At 42.2% G+C, this 22,083-nt stretch overlaps 1 protein-coding gene across 1 annotated transcript; it reads left to right on the top strand.

Annotated features, from left to right (window-relative positions):
- The first annotated feature begins 9,275 nt into the window (after window positions 1–9,275).
- LOC4340531 (protein CELLULOSE SYNTHASE INTERACTIVE 1) lies at window positions 9,276–20,495 on the top strand. The gene is made up of 8 exons (XM_015787559.3): window positions 9,276–9,478; window positions 9,966–10,089; window positions 11,004–11,062; window positions 11,420–14,468; window positions 15,483–18,021; window positions 18,327–18,781; window positions 19,856–19,972; window positions 20,132–20,495. The coding sequence occupies exons 2-8, from the start codon at window positions 10,036–10,038 to the stop codon at window positions 20,270–20,272; spliced, it is 6,414 nt and encodes a 2,137-aa protein (XP_015643045.1). The 5' UTR covers window positions 9,276–9,478; window positions 9,966–10,035; the 3' UTR covers window positions 20,273–20,495.
- Window positions 20,496–22,083: the final 1,588 nt, after the last annotated feature.

Here is a 22,083-nt window from a genome sequence, read left to right as displayed (position 1 = left end):
TGGTCTAGTAGAGACGCACCGCACACCTTTTTGCCCATTGTCCCTTTTCTCTACTAGCAAGTGGTCTAGTAGAGACGCACCACACATTCTTTGCTCGTTGCTCTCTAGCAAGTGGTCCAGTAAAAACACACCACATCTCTTACCCATTGCGTGTGCTCTCTCTCTATGTGTGTGTATATTGGCAAGTGGTCCAGTAGAGACGCACCGCACATCCTTTACCCGTTGCTCTCTAGCAAGTGGTCCAGTAAAAACACACCACACCCCTTATCCATTGCGCGTGCTCTCTCTCTCTGTACTGGCAAGTGGACCAGTAGAGACACAACACACACACTTTACTCGTTGCTCTCTAGCAAGTGTTCCGGTAAAAATGCACCGCACCCCTTACCCATTGCGTGTACTCTCTCTCTCTCTGTGTGTGTGTATTGGCAAGTGGTCCGGTAGAGACGCAACGCACATCCTTTACCCGTTGCTCTCTAGCAAACGGTCCAGTAAAAACGCACCGCACCCGTTACCCGTTGCGCATGCTCTGTCTGTGTGTACTGGCAAGTGGACCAGCAAAGACGCAACACATGTACACGAGATGCCTCATTGCTTGGCACACAACGTGCGTCCCTCCGACGGCCGACACCGCGAAGCCAATTGTGTATCACTATGGCGCTTGCCATCTAACCGAATCTCCAAGATTTCGATCATATCATACTAGGAGATGACTGATCAAGACGAAGCTACCACTCCATAGGTGCAAAGCTAGTTAGTTGTCGCTATGAGAATCATGGTATGTTAATTCTCATCCTTTGTTCTTTCATCCGACCACCTTAACATGCCGCCAACCACCTCAACCACGTGTCCACTCTAATGTCGGTCCAGACATGGATGGGTTTATCCAACACACCAACCTCGTGGCATCCCCTTTAGTCCCTGATTTTCGGTTTTGTCACTGGTCCTATGGTAACTCCACTAGAAAGTGGACCAGTAAAGGCGCACCGCACACCTTTTGCCCGTTGCGCCCTCTCTCTACTAGTGAGTGGTCCGATAGAGCCGCACCGCACACCCTTTTGCCCGTTGCCCCTTTTCTCTACTAGGAAGTGGTCCAGTAGAGACGCACTGCACATGCTTTACCCGTTGCTCTCTAACAAGTAGTCTAGTAAAAACACACTACACCTTACCTATTGCGCGTGTGCTCTCTCTCTATACTGGCAAGTGGACCATGTAAAGACACATCGCACACACTTTAACATTTGCCCCTCCTTCTCCTCTCTCTACTGGCAAGTGGACCACACACTTTAGCCGTTGCCCCACCTCCCTCCTCTCTCTACTGGCGAGTGGACCACATCACACACTTTAGCCGTTCCCACCCCCACCCCCCCCCCCCCCCCCCCCCTCTCTCTCTCTCTCTCTCCACCCGGGGGTATAAATAGGGTGCGTCCTCTCCCTCATCCGGTCGTCAAGTCGTCCGAATCAGATCGCCGCTTTCCAAAGAAGCCGCTCCTCCAACGCGAGGCGCCCCGATGTGGATATCGGGATTGGCCACGCGCTACCTCGCCTCGAAATAGCCGGCGCTCATCACCGCGCCCCCGCGCGCTCGCTCTCCCCCCCCCCCCCCCTCCCGTACGCGGCGAATCGAATCCGCCATGCTGCTCTCCTCCGCCGCCCGCCTCGGCGACGGCCTCGTCGGCCTCCAAACCCTAATCGCCCCCGACGCCGCCGCCGCCGCCTCCCGCTCGGCGAGCGGCTACGTCGCCACGCGCACGCTCAAGGCCTCGCCACGCGCGGTCGGGTGCCCCGGCGGCGGTGAAGGGGATGGGGAAAGGGAGGAGGAGGAGGAGGGGGAGGAGGGTGGGTGCTGGGTGATGTACGGGTGGCGGCGGCGGCTCCGGCGGCTGCCGCCGACGATCCCGTCGCTCCGGCGCGCCGGGAACGCGCCGTGGGCGCTGGCGAGGGCGCGCACCGCGGACGGGCGGCTCGTGATCTCGACGGAGCCCGCGCCGCCGCGGGGGCGCGTCGTGGCGACGAAGGCCGAGGGGCGGCTTGTCCTCGACCTCGTCGAGCGCGGCGACAGCCCGCCCCCGCCGCCGCCTCGCCGGCGGTCATGCTTCTCGATCGTGCATCAAGAACCCGTCTCGCCTGCTGCTGCGGCGGCGGCATGCGACGACGACGACTACGGCGTCGAGGAGGCGAGCGCCGCCGAGCGAGCATCCGCTCGCCGCGTCATCCCAATAATAACCGGCGCCCCGGCGCCGGCAATGCTGTCCGCGGTGGGCTATGCCTTCTCGCCGTCGCTGTCGCTGCACCCGGCTGTGGCGCCGCTGCCGCCGCTGGTGTGCTCGGAGGGTTGCTACGAGGACGTGATCCGCGCGTCCTCCTCCCTGCCCAAGATGCCATTGATCCTGCCCAGGATGGTGCATTGAGATGAAGTTCTTGCATTTCTTGGGATCCTAGAGGGGAATTTTTGTGGCCGTGTAGGATAATTTTGTAGTTGCCATCAAAGAAAAAGAATTTGTAGTTGCCATCGTAGAGTGAGAATTTTGTAGTAGGGATCATCAAAGAGAGAATTTTGTAGTCATCATCCTAGTGAGAGTTGAGATCCATACCGGATAGAGAGAGGTCGCACTTTGCTGCATGCTTGGAGAGAGTTTGTTGTTTGTCAATGGATGATTGTTTCATCCTTGGAAAAAAGAAATTCAGATAATTTGATATGTATACTTGCCTTGATATTGGCCGGATATTTGATACATCTTGATGGAAAGGTTCAATTGAATCGAAAAAAAAAACTTGCCTTGGGGTTAGATTATTGATTTCCTTGATAAGAAAACTTGCATTGCTGTGCTTAGGGTTCTAGAGTGAATCTGCTATCTTCAGCTAAGTACACGATAAGCTCTAGCTAGCACCTGAAATATCTTCAGCTAATTATAAGTACGTATTTACACAAGATAAGCCGGCCTAGTACCTGAAATCTCTGGATAAGTATGCGTTATATACTTACTCCATCCACAAATACAGGGATTAATTCTCGATTATTTAGTAGATTTTAAGATTGAGGGAAGTTATTTTGATGCCTAACGATATATACAACTGCCAGTCTACTTGATTAGAAAAAGAAGCTTAACGATACAACTACTACTAGATGGATTCGGGAAATTAATACTACTAGTATTGTGAAATTCCTTATATTTGTGGATAAATGAATTATATTTGTGGATAAAGGAAGAAGCCTCAGATATCCCTTGTGTTTGTGGAGTGAGGGAGTCTAACTTACAAGGGTATATGCATACGTACTGAATACTTATCTGAAATTGCATTTTGTGCTGTTCCCCCTCTATCTTGTTAAGGGTAGTTATCTCTAAATTATCTGCAGAATGTGGAGCATTCAAACATCAGTTTCATCTCCAATTCCAGCGATGTATGATATTCAGTTTTTTTTCCCACGAGTTTCTTGTCCACTCGTTCTACATGACACAGTTTTTAAAAATCAATAAAGTTGAAATTAATTACAAGAGCATGAATGAAAAATTGAGTTTCTCTTTATCTCTTCAGGATGAAAAAAAAGTTGGGCCTTACTTTCTTTGTCCTTTGGGAGTTCTCTTCTCCTCCTCAATTGGGCCGGAAAAGCGGGAAGCCCAGAATTGAAGGCACCATGTAAACGGGGCCGAACTTCTAGCCTTCGAACGCGTGCATCACAAATTCTGAGATATGGACTCCACTTTTTACACCGACACGCAAACTTAGCTGAGCCCCCTTTCACATTCGAACCTCTTTGTGGAAATGCTACTAGCTCTCTTCTTTTTGCACACAACAGCACTGCCATTTATTACAAAATATTTTACTTACATTTTATAAAAAGAAAAGGTGAATTCTATGCTGGACATCAAATTTTGCCCATAGCTTCATAGTAGTACTATATTCTCCAACAGAATTTTTTTAGAACAGAAGGTACAGACTTCCTTTGAAAATGCAGGAATTGAAAAAACAGAATGAGAAAAACACACAAGAATTGAATACCATGGCATATGAAATCGTATAGAAAATAAAAACACATGAATTCGTCGAATGGGCCATTTGGATATTTCATAGGAATTTTACAGGAAACTAATTACTAGACTAGAGCTGAGAGGAGAGATGAAGAGAGATGGTGCATTGAACTTCTCAAAGAAAATCAAAACCACAAGGTTTAAACTTATGTTTGAAACTAAAAAAAATGAAGGAAATGAAGAATTCCTATGAAAATTTTATAGCTCAATATTTCAAACCTCGGGCCCATAGGAAAAATGTAACCCTATAAATTTCATAGGAAAATCCATTGTACTAAAGGAGTCCACTCTATAGAGTTGTTCGGCTGCCATTTACAGCATTCTTTCAAACCCTCTATTCAGTTTGATTCCTGCAGCAAATACTCTCTCCGTCAAAGAAAAAACCCAACCTAGGAGAAGAGGGAATGTGACCCCTCCTAATACAATAAATCTGAACAACCTTCTATCCAGATTTATTGTACTAGATTCTAAGTTGGTTTTTTTTTTTTGACGGAGGAGGGAGCAGTAGCCATCAGCCGGCTGTGTCGTGGCTGTGCTGTAAATTGCAGACGAACAGTCCCTATACCTCCTGCACTGCACTTGTACAGTCCGTAGTACTGGTTCCAAGTTACCAGCACAGTTTTCAGTTACACTTGCACAGTACTGAGCTGTGAGCATCCCACGGTTCAGTACGTATACACGAGTCGGTTTTCATTGTTCACCAACCATTCAATTCTGAAAGCTTTTCTGAGCAACATGCGGAAGATTCTACTTCTATTCGCAGTGTACTCTAGCTACCCTCATGGCCGTCAGCTACATCCAACTGTACCTGCACGTTCCCGGGAGGCCCCACCGTCACATGCACGCAGAAAAAGAAAGATGCAGAGAAAAGAAGAAGATCACAGCTGCAGTGTCCCTGAAATCTGAAATCCGAAATTTTCTGCTTTAATTTCCTCATCACGCCAACCACTGGATGCTGCTGCTGCGTGCTGCTAATTCAACCAGTAGTGGCACTTAATCAGTGACCTTGTTATGGACAAAACAGAAGAACACTTCAGCCACGTTTAATTAAGATGGTGGTGCATATGATCGATCCTGAGGAATTAATTAATTTGATTAATTGTTGATCGCCCTCCAGCTGAATGAATGAATGAAGGATCAGTGGATTTTGACACATCGCCATTTGTTCAGGGATTAGGATGTCCAATTGTCCATGCATGCGAGAGAGCTAAGGAGAGCCAAGAATGTCCTGCCTACCTACCTGCCATTTGCTGGTCGTCAGGTCAATCCCGGTAGATGGAGATGATGGCGAGAAGAAAAAAGTTGGATTCGTTGGAAAACGGAGCGTTTTTTTAGTTGGCGAGATAGCATCAGAGCGAGCAGTCGATCGAATTGCTCAGCTGAGATGGCAACTCAATCTACCCAGCAGTATCGAGCTCTTTGAGTGTCACTTGGGGTGTATTCAGGTTGCTGCTAGGGTGAAAATTATGGCGAAAATTCCCGAGTGTGCGAAGTTCGTTTTTGTAAAAATGATACAGTTACTGATACAAGTTATATATTAGATTTAAATTTTTCTAATATCTGTTAGCGTTGTAGTATTGAAGTTGTTACTAATAAATAGTTAAATTGATGAATAAAATTCTCGACTGTACCGAGACTATATCTTTCATAGAAATGATATCGTTTCCTCCCGTCTGATCATCATCCAATTTCAGTATGCAGACATGTAGTGTGATGGGGAGGCGAGATGTGTGCATGTACTGTCGGAGAGTCCATGGCAAGAAACCAAGAAGAGGGAAAGAAGAAGGAGAAAGTAAAAGGGGAGAAGAAGAAGAGAAAGCCTGAAAGGGTAGATCTGGCTTAATTAGCTAAGCTGAACCATCATCGTCAGATCCACATGTTGTTCAGGCTGGGACAGAGGAAAGAAAAAGAACTTGCCTATGTGTCATCTTATTTTAAAGACGACTTGTGTTAATTGGTGTAGTATACATGTACACACCTGCGAGCGAGTACACCGACTGTTCCCAAATAATTCTACTGATTAAGCCAAACCCCAAAACAGTTGGAATTCTAGCTCAAAGAAAGCAGCACCCAAATCTGAAAAAAGAAAAATAACAAATCTGAATTGGAAGTTTGAGAAAATATTCGGCCATGCATCCAAATGCGGCCAAGATTAACTCGCGCTCGCACCAATTATTTAAACACGCGTCATTATTTCGTCCTCTTCAGAATCGAATTAGTTAAGCACGTATAGCTAAGCATGTCCTGGTCGCCCAAGCGGTTGCGCCGTCTCCTTCACCCAAAGAACGTTGCAACTCTCGCGAGATCGAGAGCCCGGGGCCCCGGCCGTTGCGCGGTCGCCGTCGCCGTGGAAGAAAATAATCCCCCGGGTAATTAATTACCCGCCTCGACCGTACAAGAGAGATGAGGAAAGATGAAAAAAAAAGAATATTGCTAAATACTTCTGTGTAATTGTTCAAGAATTATTACACCCATCGTCTGTGTAATTGTTCACTATTTGATGGTCAGAACATGCTAAGATTTTGACTGAAATTTTAGAGCTTTGACAATAAGTTTTATATTAAAATAAATTTATAAACACAAGTTTATTATATTGTGATAATGCTTCTCGAGACAAATTTATCGATAGTCAAAATTCTAAACAAAGAACAAATATCATTATAAACATCAAATAGAGTGAGGAGTACTACTTTCGATCCAATTATATATTAGAAGAGTATTTTTCTTTTGAAACAAACAACACTAGACGGTACAATGTTTCATATCGATACAGCAAGAAAAAAAACAAAGGGACTAGCTACAAAACTGTCGAGTGTTTTTTTAGGGAAAAACTTTCAAATCTAACTATAGTATATAATTTCACTATAACTATACTATAATAATAATAACTTGTATATATGTATTAAAATAATATATGCAACTTTATATCTAATTTATATAGAGATAACAATGTAGTTATAGTATAGTTACACTATAGTTACAATGTAATTACAATGTAATTATAGTGTAACTATAATGTAACTAGCATATAACTAGAATGTAACTTACAAATCTACCATAAACATGAGATGATGGGACTAGCTTCTGAAAAGAGAGTTTAGATCCGATAGTAAAATATCTCGGTACAAATCTTAGAGCGGAATCGATGGTCAATAAATTTGACAGTTTTCACTCAAGAAAACTGTCGACGGTTATGTAGCAGTTCCGAAAACAAAAATATAGTCCTAGAAGACTATAATCAAGAAAAAGAAAAAAAACACCACCACGCACCGACATTTTATATCGGAGATCACCATCATATAGAAAATAATTGTCTGGTAAATAAAACTTATGGTAGATCAACATCTTATATCGTTTCTACTAGCATTTTTACAAGCTACAGCAGTAGAATACGTACAGTGAAAACACCCTCTAGCACTAAGCTTCTCTGTTTAATTTAATTATGTGAACCATGCCTTGGTCAATAATTGATGAGCATTATTTGATCATCTCTTGCACATGTGAATCGAGGTCCCCGAGGACAATATTGTATTTTCACTTGCAGAGTTGTATATATGGTCCAGACACCTATACGGCAGTGTAGGGCATCCTTCTGATTAGGCAATTCTAAAGCTTACGTAGGACAGGAACTAGCATGCCTTTTAAGTAATCATCACCGATCAAACAGGAAACACTGATAACTAGATGTTGTTTTATGAGCATCATTAGCATATATAGTTTATCTACTGCTGGTTGATGCCTTGATGTCCCATGTGCAACACAGCAATATTACATGAATTTTCTAACAAATATTCAATCCTAGTTAGAACTGAGAAAATTTCTCACTTCTGGAATGAGGTTTATTTGGGGCCATCAAGAAAACCATTCATGGCAATGTTTCAACTAGATGATTTCAATTTCAATAGAAGGCCAAGTAAACAATACGCTCTATGACTCAACAGTCCACGATAGATTTGCATATACGCACCGCCATTGGCTGATACCTTGATAAATGACCCATTTTCAACACCAACAAGTTCACATGAATTTTCTAACAAATATTGAATCGTAGTTAGAACCAAGAAAATTTCTCAAGATTTATTAAGGACATAATTAAGAAAATTGGTGTATATATAATAGGGCAATGTCTTGACCAGACGATTTCAATATAAGTCCAAGTAAACAGTGCGTTGTATGACTCATAGTCTTATAGTACACGATAAATTTGCGTATAATATTTATGTTTGGTCAAAAGAAAAGTGCAACTGAAAATATGTAATGCTTGTAAAAAAGAAACACATTGGCACCAAAATTTCATCTGATTTTTTAAGAACGTGTTGTGACAAACTGTTTGTGTTCGATTTCCTCGTGGGCACTGGTTTTACAGCTATTTGGAAGGTGGCAGATACCTCTCCCACCTGTTGATTTTTTGTCTTCCACAAGACAAAACCCATTCCAGCCTATGCAGACGGCACTAATCAACTACCATCTCAACCAGCCTAGTGTGCTCCCCAATTAACAATTCCACATCCCTATTAATTAATTTAATCACAAAATCTAAATACACAATCATCACCCACAACCCCCTTTCAAACCCAAATTTCACAATTTACCCCCTCACAGTATCTGAGAAGGCTACAGACCTGGTTCATTTTCTTATTACCCATTCCTAAGAAAAATAGACATATTACTTTTATCACCAAGATCAAAGTAAAATTAATTCATCTTATATATAACAAATATTAAAGAGTGTATGCATGTACGTAACCAATAAATTCTTGGGTTCGCTAAAACATTTAATTATCTTTTTATTTAAGTCTTTAATATATGAAAACTAAGAGTATGACCAACTTATTAAAAAAACCAAAATATTAAATAAGTATTAAACACTTTTGGATGGAGGAAGTAAAATACATATTTTACCTTGGTTTATATTAACACGTTTTTCAAATTACTAAACAGTGCATTTGTGTGAAATCTCTCTATATATAAGTTGCTTTAGAATATCAGATAAAACCATTTTTTTAAATTTATAATAATCAAAACTTAATTAATCGTGAGATAATGATTTTCTTATTTTTCGAGTTCTAACCTCATTTTCATTTTCAGTAAAACAAACACCACTATAGTTGCAAATGCTAAATTATGCAGGGGGTATCTTGCAAAAGTGACAGCCACACCACACTGCCACTGTCGGCAGTCGTTGGGAGAGAGAGAGAGAGAGAGCTCACTACGCGCTTATATAAACCACGCCCCCTTTTAATTAGCGGAATTAAATCGCCGGGGGAAAAAAAATAAAAAAGAGAGGAGGCGGTGGAGGCTGCGGCAGAGTAACAGACTCGGCGCCTCCCTCCTCTCGCTGTGGATCTGCGGCGGCGAGCCGGCGGCGAAGCAAGCAGCGCGGCGCGGATCCTCGGGCGGCGAGGTTGTTCGCACAATCTCGCTCATCCGTCGCGGCGATTCCATGAGAGGTTGGTTGGGTGGGCACTTGGGCTTCTCCCTCCTTCCGCGGCAATTTCGTGCTGTTTTTTTTTTGGCGGTTTTGGTTGAGGCGGCTGGGTTGATGGGGGAATGGCGGCGGTTAGTGCGGTGCGGCTTGTTTACGGGGGTGGGATTGGGGCGGGTTGCCGGAGTTTGGATGCGGAGGCTGAGCGTGTGATCTGGCTGGGCGCGTCGTGAGTGGGGGGAATTCGCGGGGAATGCAGATGCAGCGGTGGTGTTTTTTTTTCTCTTTTTGAGTGGTTTGGTAGTCTGGTGATTCGAGAGGTGGGTGCGATCCACTTGGCGGCGGCTGTTGGGAGTAGCGGTTGCGCTCGTGCGTGCTAGATCTGGGGTTACGCGTCGGTGATTGGTTTAATCCGAGGCGGAATCTGCTCTTGGTTGATGTATAATTCACTTGATCGGATGATTTTGTGTTGGATCTGATGCGCCTTTGTTTTGCTCTTGTGTCGGTTTCAGGTTGAGAGCTTTGCACTGAAGAAGTGGGGGATATTCTGATCTGCTCAGCTAAAGGGGGTTGCAGCTAAACATGGCGGCGGCATTAGCATGGCGGTTCAATGGAACCAATGGAGGCGCAGATCTGGTTGGTGCTCTCCTCGGTGCTGTAGTTCTGAGCTAGTAGAATTGCAGCATGTCACTTTCTTAGCGTCGCTTGAATTGTAAGAGTGCTGTCGTCTACGTTAACGGAGTTATTTGGATTGCGTTTGTTTCTGATGTGGACATCATGGGGGTGAAACGTTGAATAGTATAGCAGTAGGATATGCTTTGAAAGTGAGATCAGTGTTCGGTCTACTTGAGAAAAAGATGTCCATGCATATTTGTCAATTTTTAAGCGTTGGGGATCTTCATTTCAGCTGCATTTTTTAAAGCTTTTGCGCTAGGCCTATCTATCAACTTGGGTATACAATCAGTTTGCAACAATGAGGTCATGAACTAGGAATCTGTTACTCTTATGCTGTCATTTTTTCTGTAGTAACAAAATGAGAATATCATGCTTCTGGGTCATTCGTGTTTATGCTGGTAATGGAACAAAAATGGATTGGATGGCTTTGTAATGCTGTTCTACAAACACAAGGCCCACACAAATGCCCTAAGTTGAAGCTGTTAAATTTATTGTGTAATGCAGTTATTTGGGTGAAGCAATACATAAGTATATATAGAGCTGCTGCATATCTTTTACTTCATCTGTGCATGATCTTGATCTACTAAAACTAATGTTCACTTAGTGCTGGGATCCATGTTTGATTGAGAATGCACATATTATATTTCTTATCTGTTATTTCCCTCATTGCAATCTTGTTCAACTTTATTTTATGCTTATAAAATCAAGTGTCTGTCAGCAATTTGATTTTATGATCTACACAGCATTTTTAGTAAAGTTAAGGATTCATGGCATAGAAACTTGTGGCATGCATCAGCTTATGTAAAGTTCAAAATTTATGTTTGTGTCGCATGCTTGAGTCTCAACATTAACTACCTTTGCTTGGATATTAACAGGAACACAAAGTTCAAGAGTCAGAGCCACCAACTCCTGTCTCAGTGATGAGAATGGTCAAGTAAGTTTGATTCCATTTCTTGGTTTGCACTGTGAAATTCTCATCAATAGCATGAAGAAGTCGGGAAAATGAGCTCAGCCATAGCAGTTAAATTAGCCAAAAAAAAACTTTGTATAACTAATAGGTTTTCTAATTTGTGAGTAAATCATGACCGTAGAACCATTTCCGGGACCTTCACTTTCACCATATTGAAGATAATGAAAAAAGGGTTTATGTGACACACAAGTTATCACTGAGAATATGTTATGTACCTTGATAATGCTATCTTTTAGAACCTAATTACAGTATGTTAATTATAAAATTTATCCTGATATGTAGATAGCCAAGGTGCCAAGCATAATTGTTTTGTAATTGCAGGAACCGTGCCAATGTGGAGGATGAGGAGACACTTTCAAGTGTTGCTCAATGTATTGAGCAGTTAAGGCAAGGTTCTTCATCCACCCAAGAGAAAGAGAACTCCCTGAAGCAGTTATTGGATCTTCTTGAAACAAGAGACACCACATTTGGAGCTGTTGGATCACATGCACAGGCTGTCCCTATACTTGTTTCTCTCCTTAGATCTGGTTCATCTGGTGTTAAGATGCTGGCTGCTACTGTCCTGGGGTCTCTTTGCAAGGAAGAGGAGCTAAGGGTGAAGGTTCTGCTTGGTGGTTGCATCCCTCCCTTGCTTGCTCTTCTCAGGTCCAAGTCAGCTGAAAGCCAAACTGCAGCTGCCAAAACTATTTATGCTGTTTCTCAAGGTGGTATAAGAGACCATGTTGGATCAAAGATTTTCTCAACAGAAAATGTTGTTCCTGTACTGTGGGAGCAGCTCAAAGTTAGCCTCAAGAATGAGAGTTTAGTGGATGGCCTGCTAACTGGAGCATTGAAGAATTTATCAAAAAACACTGATGGGTTTTGGTCAGCTACTGTGCAATGTGGTGGAGTTGATATACTTATAAAGCTGGTTGCTTCTGGACAAGCAAATACCCTAGCAAATGCATGCAATCTTCTTGGGGCTTTGATGATGGAAGACTCATCTGTTTGTTCTAAAGTTCTATCGGGAGAAACAACAAAACAACTCCTAAAGTTACTTGGTCCTGGTAATGAAACTTACATTAGAGCTGAAGCTGCTGGTGCTCTCAAATCCCTTTCTGCACAGAGTAAAGAAGCCCGGCGCCAGATAGCTAATTCTAATGGAATTCCTGCTCTTATAAATGCTACTATTGCTCCATCAAAAGAGTTCATGCAAGGTGAATCTGCTCAGGCATTGCAAGAAAATGCTATGTGTGCATTGGCAAATATATCTGGTGGTTTATCTTATGTAATATCAAGCCTTGGTGAAAGTCTAGAATCATGCTCTTCACCTGCACAGATTGCTGACACTGTTGGTGCATTAGCCTCAGCCTTGATGATATATGACACTAATTCAGAATCTATCAGTGCTTCAGACCCCCTAGTCGTTGAGAAAACACTGATGAAACAATTTAAGCCTAAGGCACCATTCCTTGTACAGGAACGTGTGATTGAAGCTTTGGCCAGCTTGTACAGTAATCCAGTTCTCTGCAGGACACTTGCAGATTCTGATGCAAAACGCTTGCTTGTTGGTTTGATAACCATGGCAGGTACTGAGGTTCAAGATGACCTCACCAAATCACTTTTTGCTCTCTGCAAGAAGGATTGTGATCTATGGCAAGCTCTGCAAGGTCGTGAAGGTGTTCAGCTCTTGATTTCTTTACTTGGTCTTTCCTCAGAACAGCAGCAGGAATGTGCTGTTGCTTTGCTTGCGCTTCTGTCAAAGGAGAATGATGAGAGCAAATGGGCTATCACAGCTGCTGGTGGCATTCCTCCTCTTGTTCAGATTTTAGAAACTGGGTCTCCCAAAGCTAAAGAAGATTCAGCAACCATCCTTGGCAATTTGTGCAACCACAGTGAAGACATACGGGCATGTGTTGAAAGTGCTGATGCTGTGCCTGCTTTACTATGGCTTCTGAAAAATGGAAGTGACAATGGAAAGGAGATAGCATCTAAAACACTGAATCATCTCATTCACAAATCAGATACAGGAACTATTAGTCAGTTGTCTGCTCTTTTAACTAGTGAACAACCTGAATCAAAAGTTTATGTTCTGGATGCTTTGAAAAGCTTGCTTTCTGTGGCACCCCTTAATGATATTCTGCATGAAGGAAGTGCTGCAAATGATGCAGTTGAGACTATGATCAAAATTCTCAACTCACCTAAAGAAGAAACTCAGGCTAAATCAGCATCTGCTCTTGCTGGACTGTTTCATTGTCGCAAGGACTTGCGAGAAACTCATATTGCAGTGAAGACACTTTGGTCAGTCATGAAGCTGATTGATGTGCAGACAGATAAAATACTAATGGCGGCCTCATCCTGCCTTGCTGCCATTTTTCTGTCAATCAAGCAAAATAAGGATGTTGCTGCAATTGGGCGGGATGCATTAGCTCCACTTGTCTCACTTGCAAATTCTACAGTTCTAGAAGTAGCAGAACAAGCGACCAGAGCTTTGGCAAACCTTTTTCTTGATCATGAATTATCTCTGCAAGTATCTTTTGAAGAAATTATCTTCCCCATAACACATGTGCTTAGAGAGGGATCTATTGATGGAAGAACTCATGCAGCAGCAGCAATAGCTCGCCTTTTACAGTGCCGGCCAATTAACCAACCTCTTTCAGATACTATTAACCGATCAGGTGCTGTCCTTGCTCTAGCTGGGCTTTTGGAAGCTGCTAATGGTGAAGCTGCTGCAACATCAGAAGTTGTTGATGCGCTGGTGCTATTATCAAAACCAAAGGTGTCAAGTGGGCATACCAAAGCTCCATGGACAGTTCTTGCAGAAAATCCCCACACCATACTTCCTCTTGTGTCATGTGTAGCGGATGCAGCACCTTCATTGCAAGACAAGGCCATAGAAGTTTTATCGAGGCTCTGTTCTGATCAACATGATATTGTGGGTGGTTTGGTTTCAGAAATCCCAGGCTGCATATCATCAGTTGCACGGCGAGTCATTGGGTCCAACATGCTTAAAGTTAAAGTTGGTGGATGTGCTCTTCTTGTTTGCGCAGCGAAAGAGCATTGTCAGAAGCAGATAGAGATTCTCAGTGACTCAAGCTTGTACATTCAACTAATCCATTCTCTAGTCAGTATGATTCATATGACAAACTTGCCTTCTGAAAATGGGAGTGGTGAAAACATATCAGACATTAAAATTTCTAGACACTCCAAAGAAAATAACAACAGCGATGAAACTGTGTGCCGCACTGCTGTAATCTCAGGTAACATGATTCCGCTATGGCTGCTTGCTGTTTTTGCACGCCATGACAGCAAAACAAGGGCTGAAATTCTAGAAGCTGGAGCAGTCGAAATGCTTATGGAGAAGATTTCTCAAAATGCATTCCTATATGTGGTATGTGAATGCTAGCATCTCTTGTGCACTTTAGTATTTTAACATCATGCTAGTTCTAAAATAAACATAGGCAGCGTAGTTCCGTTAATTATTCTTTTGGTTTATCTGATTTCTCTTTTGTAATGAGAATTGGAACCAGGGTTTTATTTGTTTTAAGAAAAAGAAAACTTTATGTTAATTTGGTAGTTATGCAATAAGTCTAGGCAACAGTAGCATATAGGAAGCAGTGGGAGCTAGATTGAACAGGTTGTTGGAGAACCCAGCTAAGAGGCCATGTTAAAGTTTATTGCTAGAGTGAATAGTTGAACTCCTCAAAGGATTCCATCCCTTTGCCACCATCAGAGCCCTATAACAAATTTTATACTTTTCCATTGAATAGTCTTTTGTTAATGCATATTGTTGAATTCTTGGGGTTGATGTGAATTGATTGAAGTCTCAAGGATTAGTATAGTTCTTGTGCACAACATCACCTGTGCATGTACACAGTAAGTGTGTTCAATCATCCTTCTTTTGTATTTATTCTCGATCCATTTATCTCCTATCTGTTACTTTGGTATTGCAGCTTGTTTGCTTCTAGTCAGCAGAGAGCTAGAGACCCATCGTATATCTTGCACTAGCAACCCTGCTGTAGTTGTTACACATTCTTGATGCCACAAGTAGGGTGTCTGGAACAAAACATTTGTCCCAGTGTTTGGGTTGGTTTCATGAACACAAACTCAAATATTCAATAACAATATTCTTATAATCACATCAAGTTTAAATTGCAACAAATAACAATATATAGGAAACAGGAATGCACAGCATTCCTGTTGTTCTGGTTCAATATTCAGAATATTGAACTTTGTGTGGTTCCGTAAATTCTTCATTCTCATGTGATAATATCTAATTTTGACTGTAGATATCTACTCAAATATTGTTTTTTTTTTACTTTGTTGCTTTTTACATACTATTTATATATCTTGCCAAGTTCTTTTGATAGCTGCGATTGCTGAAATGTATGATCATACTTTTCAGGGTGAAGAAGATAGCACCGCATGGGTCTGTGCCTTACTTCTTGCTTTGCTATTTCAAGAAAGAGAGATAAATCGATCTAATGCAGCATTGCACTCAATTCCTGTGCTCTCAAACTTGTTGAGGTCAGATGAACAAGCATACAGGTACTTTGCTGCACAAGCTTTGGCAAGTCTGGTTTGCAACGGTAGCAGAGGAACTCTTCTTGCTGTTGCTAATTCTGGGGCGGCCACTGGACTTATTTCTTTGCTTGGATGTGCTGAGGTTGATATAGCTGATCTTTTGGAATTATCAGAGGAGTTCATGTTGGTTCCTAATCCTGATCAAATTACACTGGAAAGGCTTTTTAGAGTTGATGATATCAGGGTTGGCGCAACTTCCAGAAAATCTATTCCTCTTCTTGTTGACCTACTCAAACCCATTCCAGAAAGACCTGGTGCTCCTTTCTTGGCGTTGGGTCTTCTGACACAATTAGCTATTGATTGCCCCCCAAACATGATGCTAATGGCTGAAGCTGGAATCCTAGAGGCACTTACCAAATACTTGTCACTTAGCCCACAAGATGCAACAGAAGAAGCTACAACTGATTTGTTAGGCATTCTTTTTAGTTGCGCAGAAATAAGGCACAATGAAGCAGCACTTGGTACTGTTAACCAACTTGTGGCAGTCCTTCGTCTAGGAGGAAGAAATTCACGCTACAGTGCTGCGAAGGCATTAGAGAGCTTATTTATTGCAGACCATGTCAGGAACAGTGAGTCAGCTCGCCAGGCTATTCAACCACTTGTAGAAATTCTGAGTACTGGCATGGAGAGGGAGCAGCATGCAGCTACATCAGCACTTGTTAGGCTGCTTTCTGACAATCCATCAAGAGCACTTACGGTTGCAGATGTTGAGATGAATGCAGTGGATGTCCTGTGCCGGATTCTTTCTTCGGATTCTTCAGCTGAGTTGAAAGGAGATGCTGCTGAACTATGCTGTGTGCTATTTGCAAATACAAGGATCCGCTCTACATCAGCTGCAGCCCGGTGTGTGGAGCCTTTGGTTGCTTTACTCGTTTGTGAAGCTAACCCAGCCCAGCTTTCTGTAGTCCGTGCACTGGACAGGCTTCTAGATGATGAGCAACTAGCAGAATTAGTTGCGGCCCATGGGGCAGTCATTCCTCTTGTTGGCCTTTTGTTTGGCAAAAACTACACGCTCCATGAGGCAGTTGCTAGAGCTTTGGTAAAACTTGGAAAGGATAGGCCAGGTTGCAAATTGGAAATGGTCAAGGCTGGTGTAATTGAGAGCATTCTAGATATTCTGCATGATGCTCCAGATTTCCTTTGCATTGCTTTGGCAGAAATGCTTCGGATTTTGACAAACAATGCTAGCATAGCTAAAGGTCCATCGGCAGCCAAAGTAGTCCAGCCCCTTTTCTCTTTACTATCCAAGGCAGATATTGGTCCTGAGGGGCAGTACAGCACTTTGCAGGTTCTTGTGAATATTTTAGAGCATCCTGAATGCCGTGCTGATTACAATTTGACACCCCGGCAAACTATTGAGCCAGTCATTTCTTTACTGAATTCCTCTCCGCCTGCTGTCCAACAATTAGCTGCAGAACTCCTATCACATCTTATTCTAGAAGAGAACCTCCAGAAGGACACAATAACGGAGTTGGCCATCCCTCCTCTAATTCAAGTTCTTTCATCGGGTTTGCCAAACTTGCAGCAAAGGGCTATAAAAGCTCTTGCTAACCTTGCATTAGCTTGGCCAAATACGATTGCAAAGGAGGGTGGTGTTTTTGAGCTGTCCAAGGTGTTGTTGCAATCTGACCCTCCTTTGCCTCATGTTGTATGGGAATCTGCTGCATCTGTCTTGTCTAGCATATTGCAGTACAGTACTGAGTTTTTCCTTGAGGTGCCTGTTGCAGTACTAGTGCAGTTACTCAGATCAGGAACAGAAAGTACTGTCGTTGGTGCACTGAATGCATTGCTTGTATTGGAGAGTGATGATTCGACAAGTGCGGAGGCAATGGCTGAGAGTGGTGCTGTGGAAGCTTTGCTGGATCTCTTGAGGAGTCATCAGTGTGAGGAAGCTGCTGCCAGACTCATTGAAGCACTTCTGAACAATGTAAGAATAAGGGAGGCGAAGGCTGCTAAAAATGCTATTGCACCTTTGTCCATGTACCTTCTGGATCCTCAGACACAATCTCAACAAGGAAGGTTGCTTGCTGCTCTTGCTCTTGGAGATCTTTTCCAAAATGAGGGTCTTGCTCGTTCTACTGATGCTGTTGCCGCATGCCGTGCTCTAGTAAATCTTCTTGAAGACCAGCCAACTGAAGAGATGAAAGTGGTAGCCATTTGTGCCTTGCAGAATCTAGTGATGTATAGCCGAGCAAATAAGAGGGCAGTTGCAGAATCGGGTGGCGTCCAGGTTCTGCTGGATCTTATCAGTTCAAGCAATCCTGATACCTCTGTTCAGGCAGCTATGTTTGTTAAACTTCTATTCAATAACCACACTATCCAAGAGTATGCCACTAGTGAAACAGTCAGAGTTATAACTGGTAATTAAGACTTCCTTATTTCTGTCATACCCATTTTGTATTAGTTATTTTTCCATTATAATTGTTTGACCACTACCTTTAGTATGAACAGGTTAATTTAACGATATCTAGCAAGAATCAAGTTGTTTGACCATTTATGCTTTGCATTACATTGAGTATATGTTCTAATGCTTTTATACGGAGGCATTTTTAAGTATAAGTTTCAGTGTAAAAAAAACAATTTTCTTCTGGCAACCTTTGAATACGCACTTTTTTCTCATACTGAGAATTTACTTACACATCTGATTACAATGTTTTGCATGCAGCTTCAATTGAGAAGGACATATGGGCATCTGGGAGTGCTAATGAGGAGTATCTTAAGGCTCTTAACGCTCTACTTAGTAACTTCCCTCGCTTAAGGGTCACTGAACCTGCTACCTTATGCATTCCTCATCTTGTAACATCTCTCAAGACTGGTTCTGAGGCAACCCAGGAAGCTGCACTGGACTCACTGTATCTTCTTAGACAAGCATGGGGAGCTTGTGCAGCAGAAATATTTAAAGCTCAGTCAGTTGCTGCCTCAGAGGCTATTCCGCTACTTCAGTACTTGATACAGTCTGGCCCACCTCGGTTCCAAGAAAAGGCAGAATTGCTTCTTCAGTGCTTGCCTGGTACTTTGACAGTTACTATAAAGCGTGGCAACAATCTAAGGCAATCAGTTGGAAATCCTAGCGCATTTTGCAAGCTTACTCTTGGAAATAATCCGCCAAGGCTGACAAAGGTACGGACAGATTTGCTTGTTATTCATTACAGAGCTGTTGATCCACAGTATGATTCTGTGCATTCACGCTGACAATAGATAACTAGCTACGACCCACAGTTAACATTTTTAATATCTTCTTTGGATTCATCGCAAAAAAAAAAATCTTCTTTGGATTGGTTTTTTTATTTGTCCACTTTTACTCTGCGCCACCTGGTCTGATTTTAGTCTTATCGAGTTCACACATTGGGTTTTGGGCTGAGCCCAATTGGATTTCGTTGAAGGTTTACTGTTTCAATGTTTTTCCTACCTCTTCTAATTCTTGGACCTTCTATTATTTACAAGGTTAAGGGTGTGTTTGCAAGAGCAAGTTCCCAACACTCACCTCTCGTTTTCCGCGTGCATGCTTTTCAAACTGCTAAACGGTGTGTTTTTTGAAAAAAGTTTCTATACAAAAGTTGTTTAAAAAAATCATATTGAACCATTTTTGAAAAAAAATTTAGCTAGTACTTAATTAATCACGTGTTAATGAACCGCTCCGTTTTCCGTGGATAGGAGATGGGTTCCCAACACCCACCTCCAAACACAGCCTTAAGGATAGAATCCATCAGGGGTTACTAATCCTATTACTGATATCCAATGTAAAGGATCGTAACTCAAATCAACCATCAAATTCCTAACTGTTTTAGGAGTACAAAAATAGCACAACTCTAGATTTTTCCGTTTACCTGTGAACAGCAAATGCACTGAAAAAAAAGGTTGACCAACCTGTCAGGAAAAGGGAGTCATTGATTGTAGGAAGTGTTCACAGATGGTGTAGTTGTCATCATACTACATATTTCTCTACAGAAGTTTTTTGCTGATGTAAACTGTCCCCAATATTATCGTTAATACTATAAATTACAATAACTTCTATTTTCAAGTGCCTTTTTGTGTTTATGGCTGTCTGTTTTCTTATGCTGACAATCTGCACTTTGAATTAGATGTTTGCCATTTTTATTATAATGATAGTAGCTCATATGTCAATTCACCATTGTTATCACTGTGGCTTTAGTCCTTTTGTTTTGCGTTCCACTAACGTGCTGTGAAACGCAGATTGTCTCAACTGGTGCAACACCTGAATGGGATGAAGCCTTTGCGTGGGCGTTTGACAGCCCTCCAAAGGGGCAGAAGCTTCATATCTCCTGCAAAAACAATAGCAAATTCGGAAAGGTACGAAAATACTGGATATAATATTTTTACCATCTTAGATCATTTATCTGTTTCTTTTACGATCATATAGAAGATTCAGCACGCATACACACCATTTTGCACGTAAGCCAAGCACTTAGCCGTTGTATTCGCATCCTCACTCTCCAACTGCTGTTGCAGAAATCATTTGGTAAGGTGACAATCCAGATCGATCGGGTTGTCATGCTGGGCTCCGTTGCTGGCGAATACACCTTGCTACCAGAGAGTAAAAGCGGTCCTAATAGGAACCTGGAAATTGAATTCCAATGGTCAAACAAATGACAAGTATCTACATAGTTAGGTTATCTGTGTAAGTTAAAATCCATAAGAAGTTGAGAGAGTGTTCTTGTTTTCCATACTCTGCTATAAACGTTACCATATTTGTGCATCAGTGTAAATAGCCTGCAGAGAAATTTGTCGTTTTGTTGTACCTTTCTGTGAGATAAAAGAGAACAGATGAGTCATATTTTGTACTGATTGTAATGAATTGATTCATTTTTTTCCACGGGATTTTTATTTGTAAATGGTGTAAATGCTTCCGCACTCCTATAAGCTGCACGGATCTTAAAGTCAATTAAAAAGGTGTATGTTTGTACTGAAAGGTATACTGTATATTTTCTCCGTTTCACAATATAAGTCATTCTATACATAATTAGATATAGCAGCTATCTGAATCATGTCGTTAAAGTTAAGGGGAATCTTCTCTAGATTATTAGGAGTACTAATTACTGGAATCATAGGCATGAAGAAGTTGTAACTTGAGAGATATTGGGTATGAAGATTTCAAGATCAGGGTGGACATTGGCTCCAGTTGTGCTTCCGACATCAAGCAAGAAAACAGCTCTTACGGCTGGAAGGTAGGTATCACAACTTTAACATTGTCCACTTGGACGTTTCTCTCAAAACTATTATGAAATCCTGACAGTGCCAAACAATTGAGTCAAAATTTACATTGTTTTGCGCCATAAAGAGACCATAACCAATTAACCATAACGCACGGGACCCCTTTCGTTGGCCTGAAACTGCATATAAATTTGCAGCATGTTCAGAACTTTCAACGGAGCCATTGGACAGGGGGCGACACATGGTGGAACCACTGGCAATGTGAACCCCTGAAATTGCCTGAAGAAGGCCCAGACGACAGTGAAAAAGAGAAGAAGCCAGAGGTCTGGCCCCACAATTTGGTGGCGGCCACGTGTAATGGGGCTCAGCTGGCCTATGACAATGGGCTTATTATTATTATTATTATTATGTGAAGAATCAAGAATGTGTAGACCATTCACCACCTAGCAGAGATGACAACTTCAATGGCTGATGCATGCATGCATCTTTCCATGGCTCACTTTCCCTTGCAATTTTTCATCCATTTTCTCTCTTGCTCGCATCATCTCCCAAACATGATAATATGATATACCCCCATGATGCAAAGTTTGTCCTGGAGTAGTGGAGTTAATGGGTGACACCAACAGATCTATTGAGAAATGTAAAAGGAGGCACAATTAAAGATGCTGGCCGAGAGAACTCAGCTTTCTCTTTTTCACAAGCTTTGCTTTTGAGCTCGTCACATTCATGTAAACCGGCCATTTGTGTCTTTGTGCGTGCATACGTGTGATTTTTTGCGACGCCGAATCTAGTATGGCGTTTTCGCGTCTCTGCTTGCATCATTGCATATGGTATGTGTGGTACTGTGGTTGCTTTATTTGGCAGGTATTGTGAGCACTGACTAGGCAAACATTATTCATACAGTTTTATATTTAAATTAGTCACCATTGATGCTATTTACAATTCAAGGGAGTGGACGGTACAGGATTAGTCTCTAATAGCGGTATAAACGATTGGAGCCTTTCAAAAAAAAATTTGGGCAACGTGATTATACCTTTTTTTACCTACTAATCCAATTACATACAGATATAATTGTGTCGAATATAATAACTCATATATAAAAAACAAAAGATCAATCAACAGAGAATAAAGATGCTCCACCTACAAGTGACATAAGAGATCCGAGCAGACGAAAGCAGCCACAACGTTAACTAATTTTGACACGTGCAACAAAAATTTATAAAAAGGTAGCCGTCTAAATTAATATTCAT

Source organism: Oryza sativa, chromosome 6, assembly GCF_034140825.1.
Source record: "Oryza sativa Japonica Group chromosome 6, ASM3414082v1".
NCBI classification, from domain to species: domain Eukaryota; kingdom Viridiplantae; phylum Streptophyta; class Magnoliopsida; order Poales; family Poaceae; genus Oryza; species Oryza sativa.
This window is presented reverse-complemented; position numbering and strand designations above follow the sequence as displayed.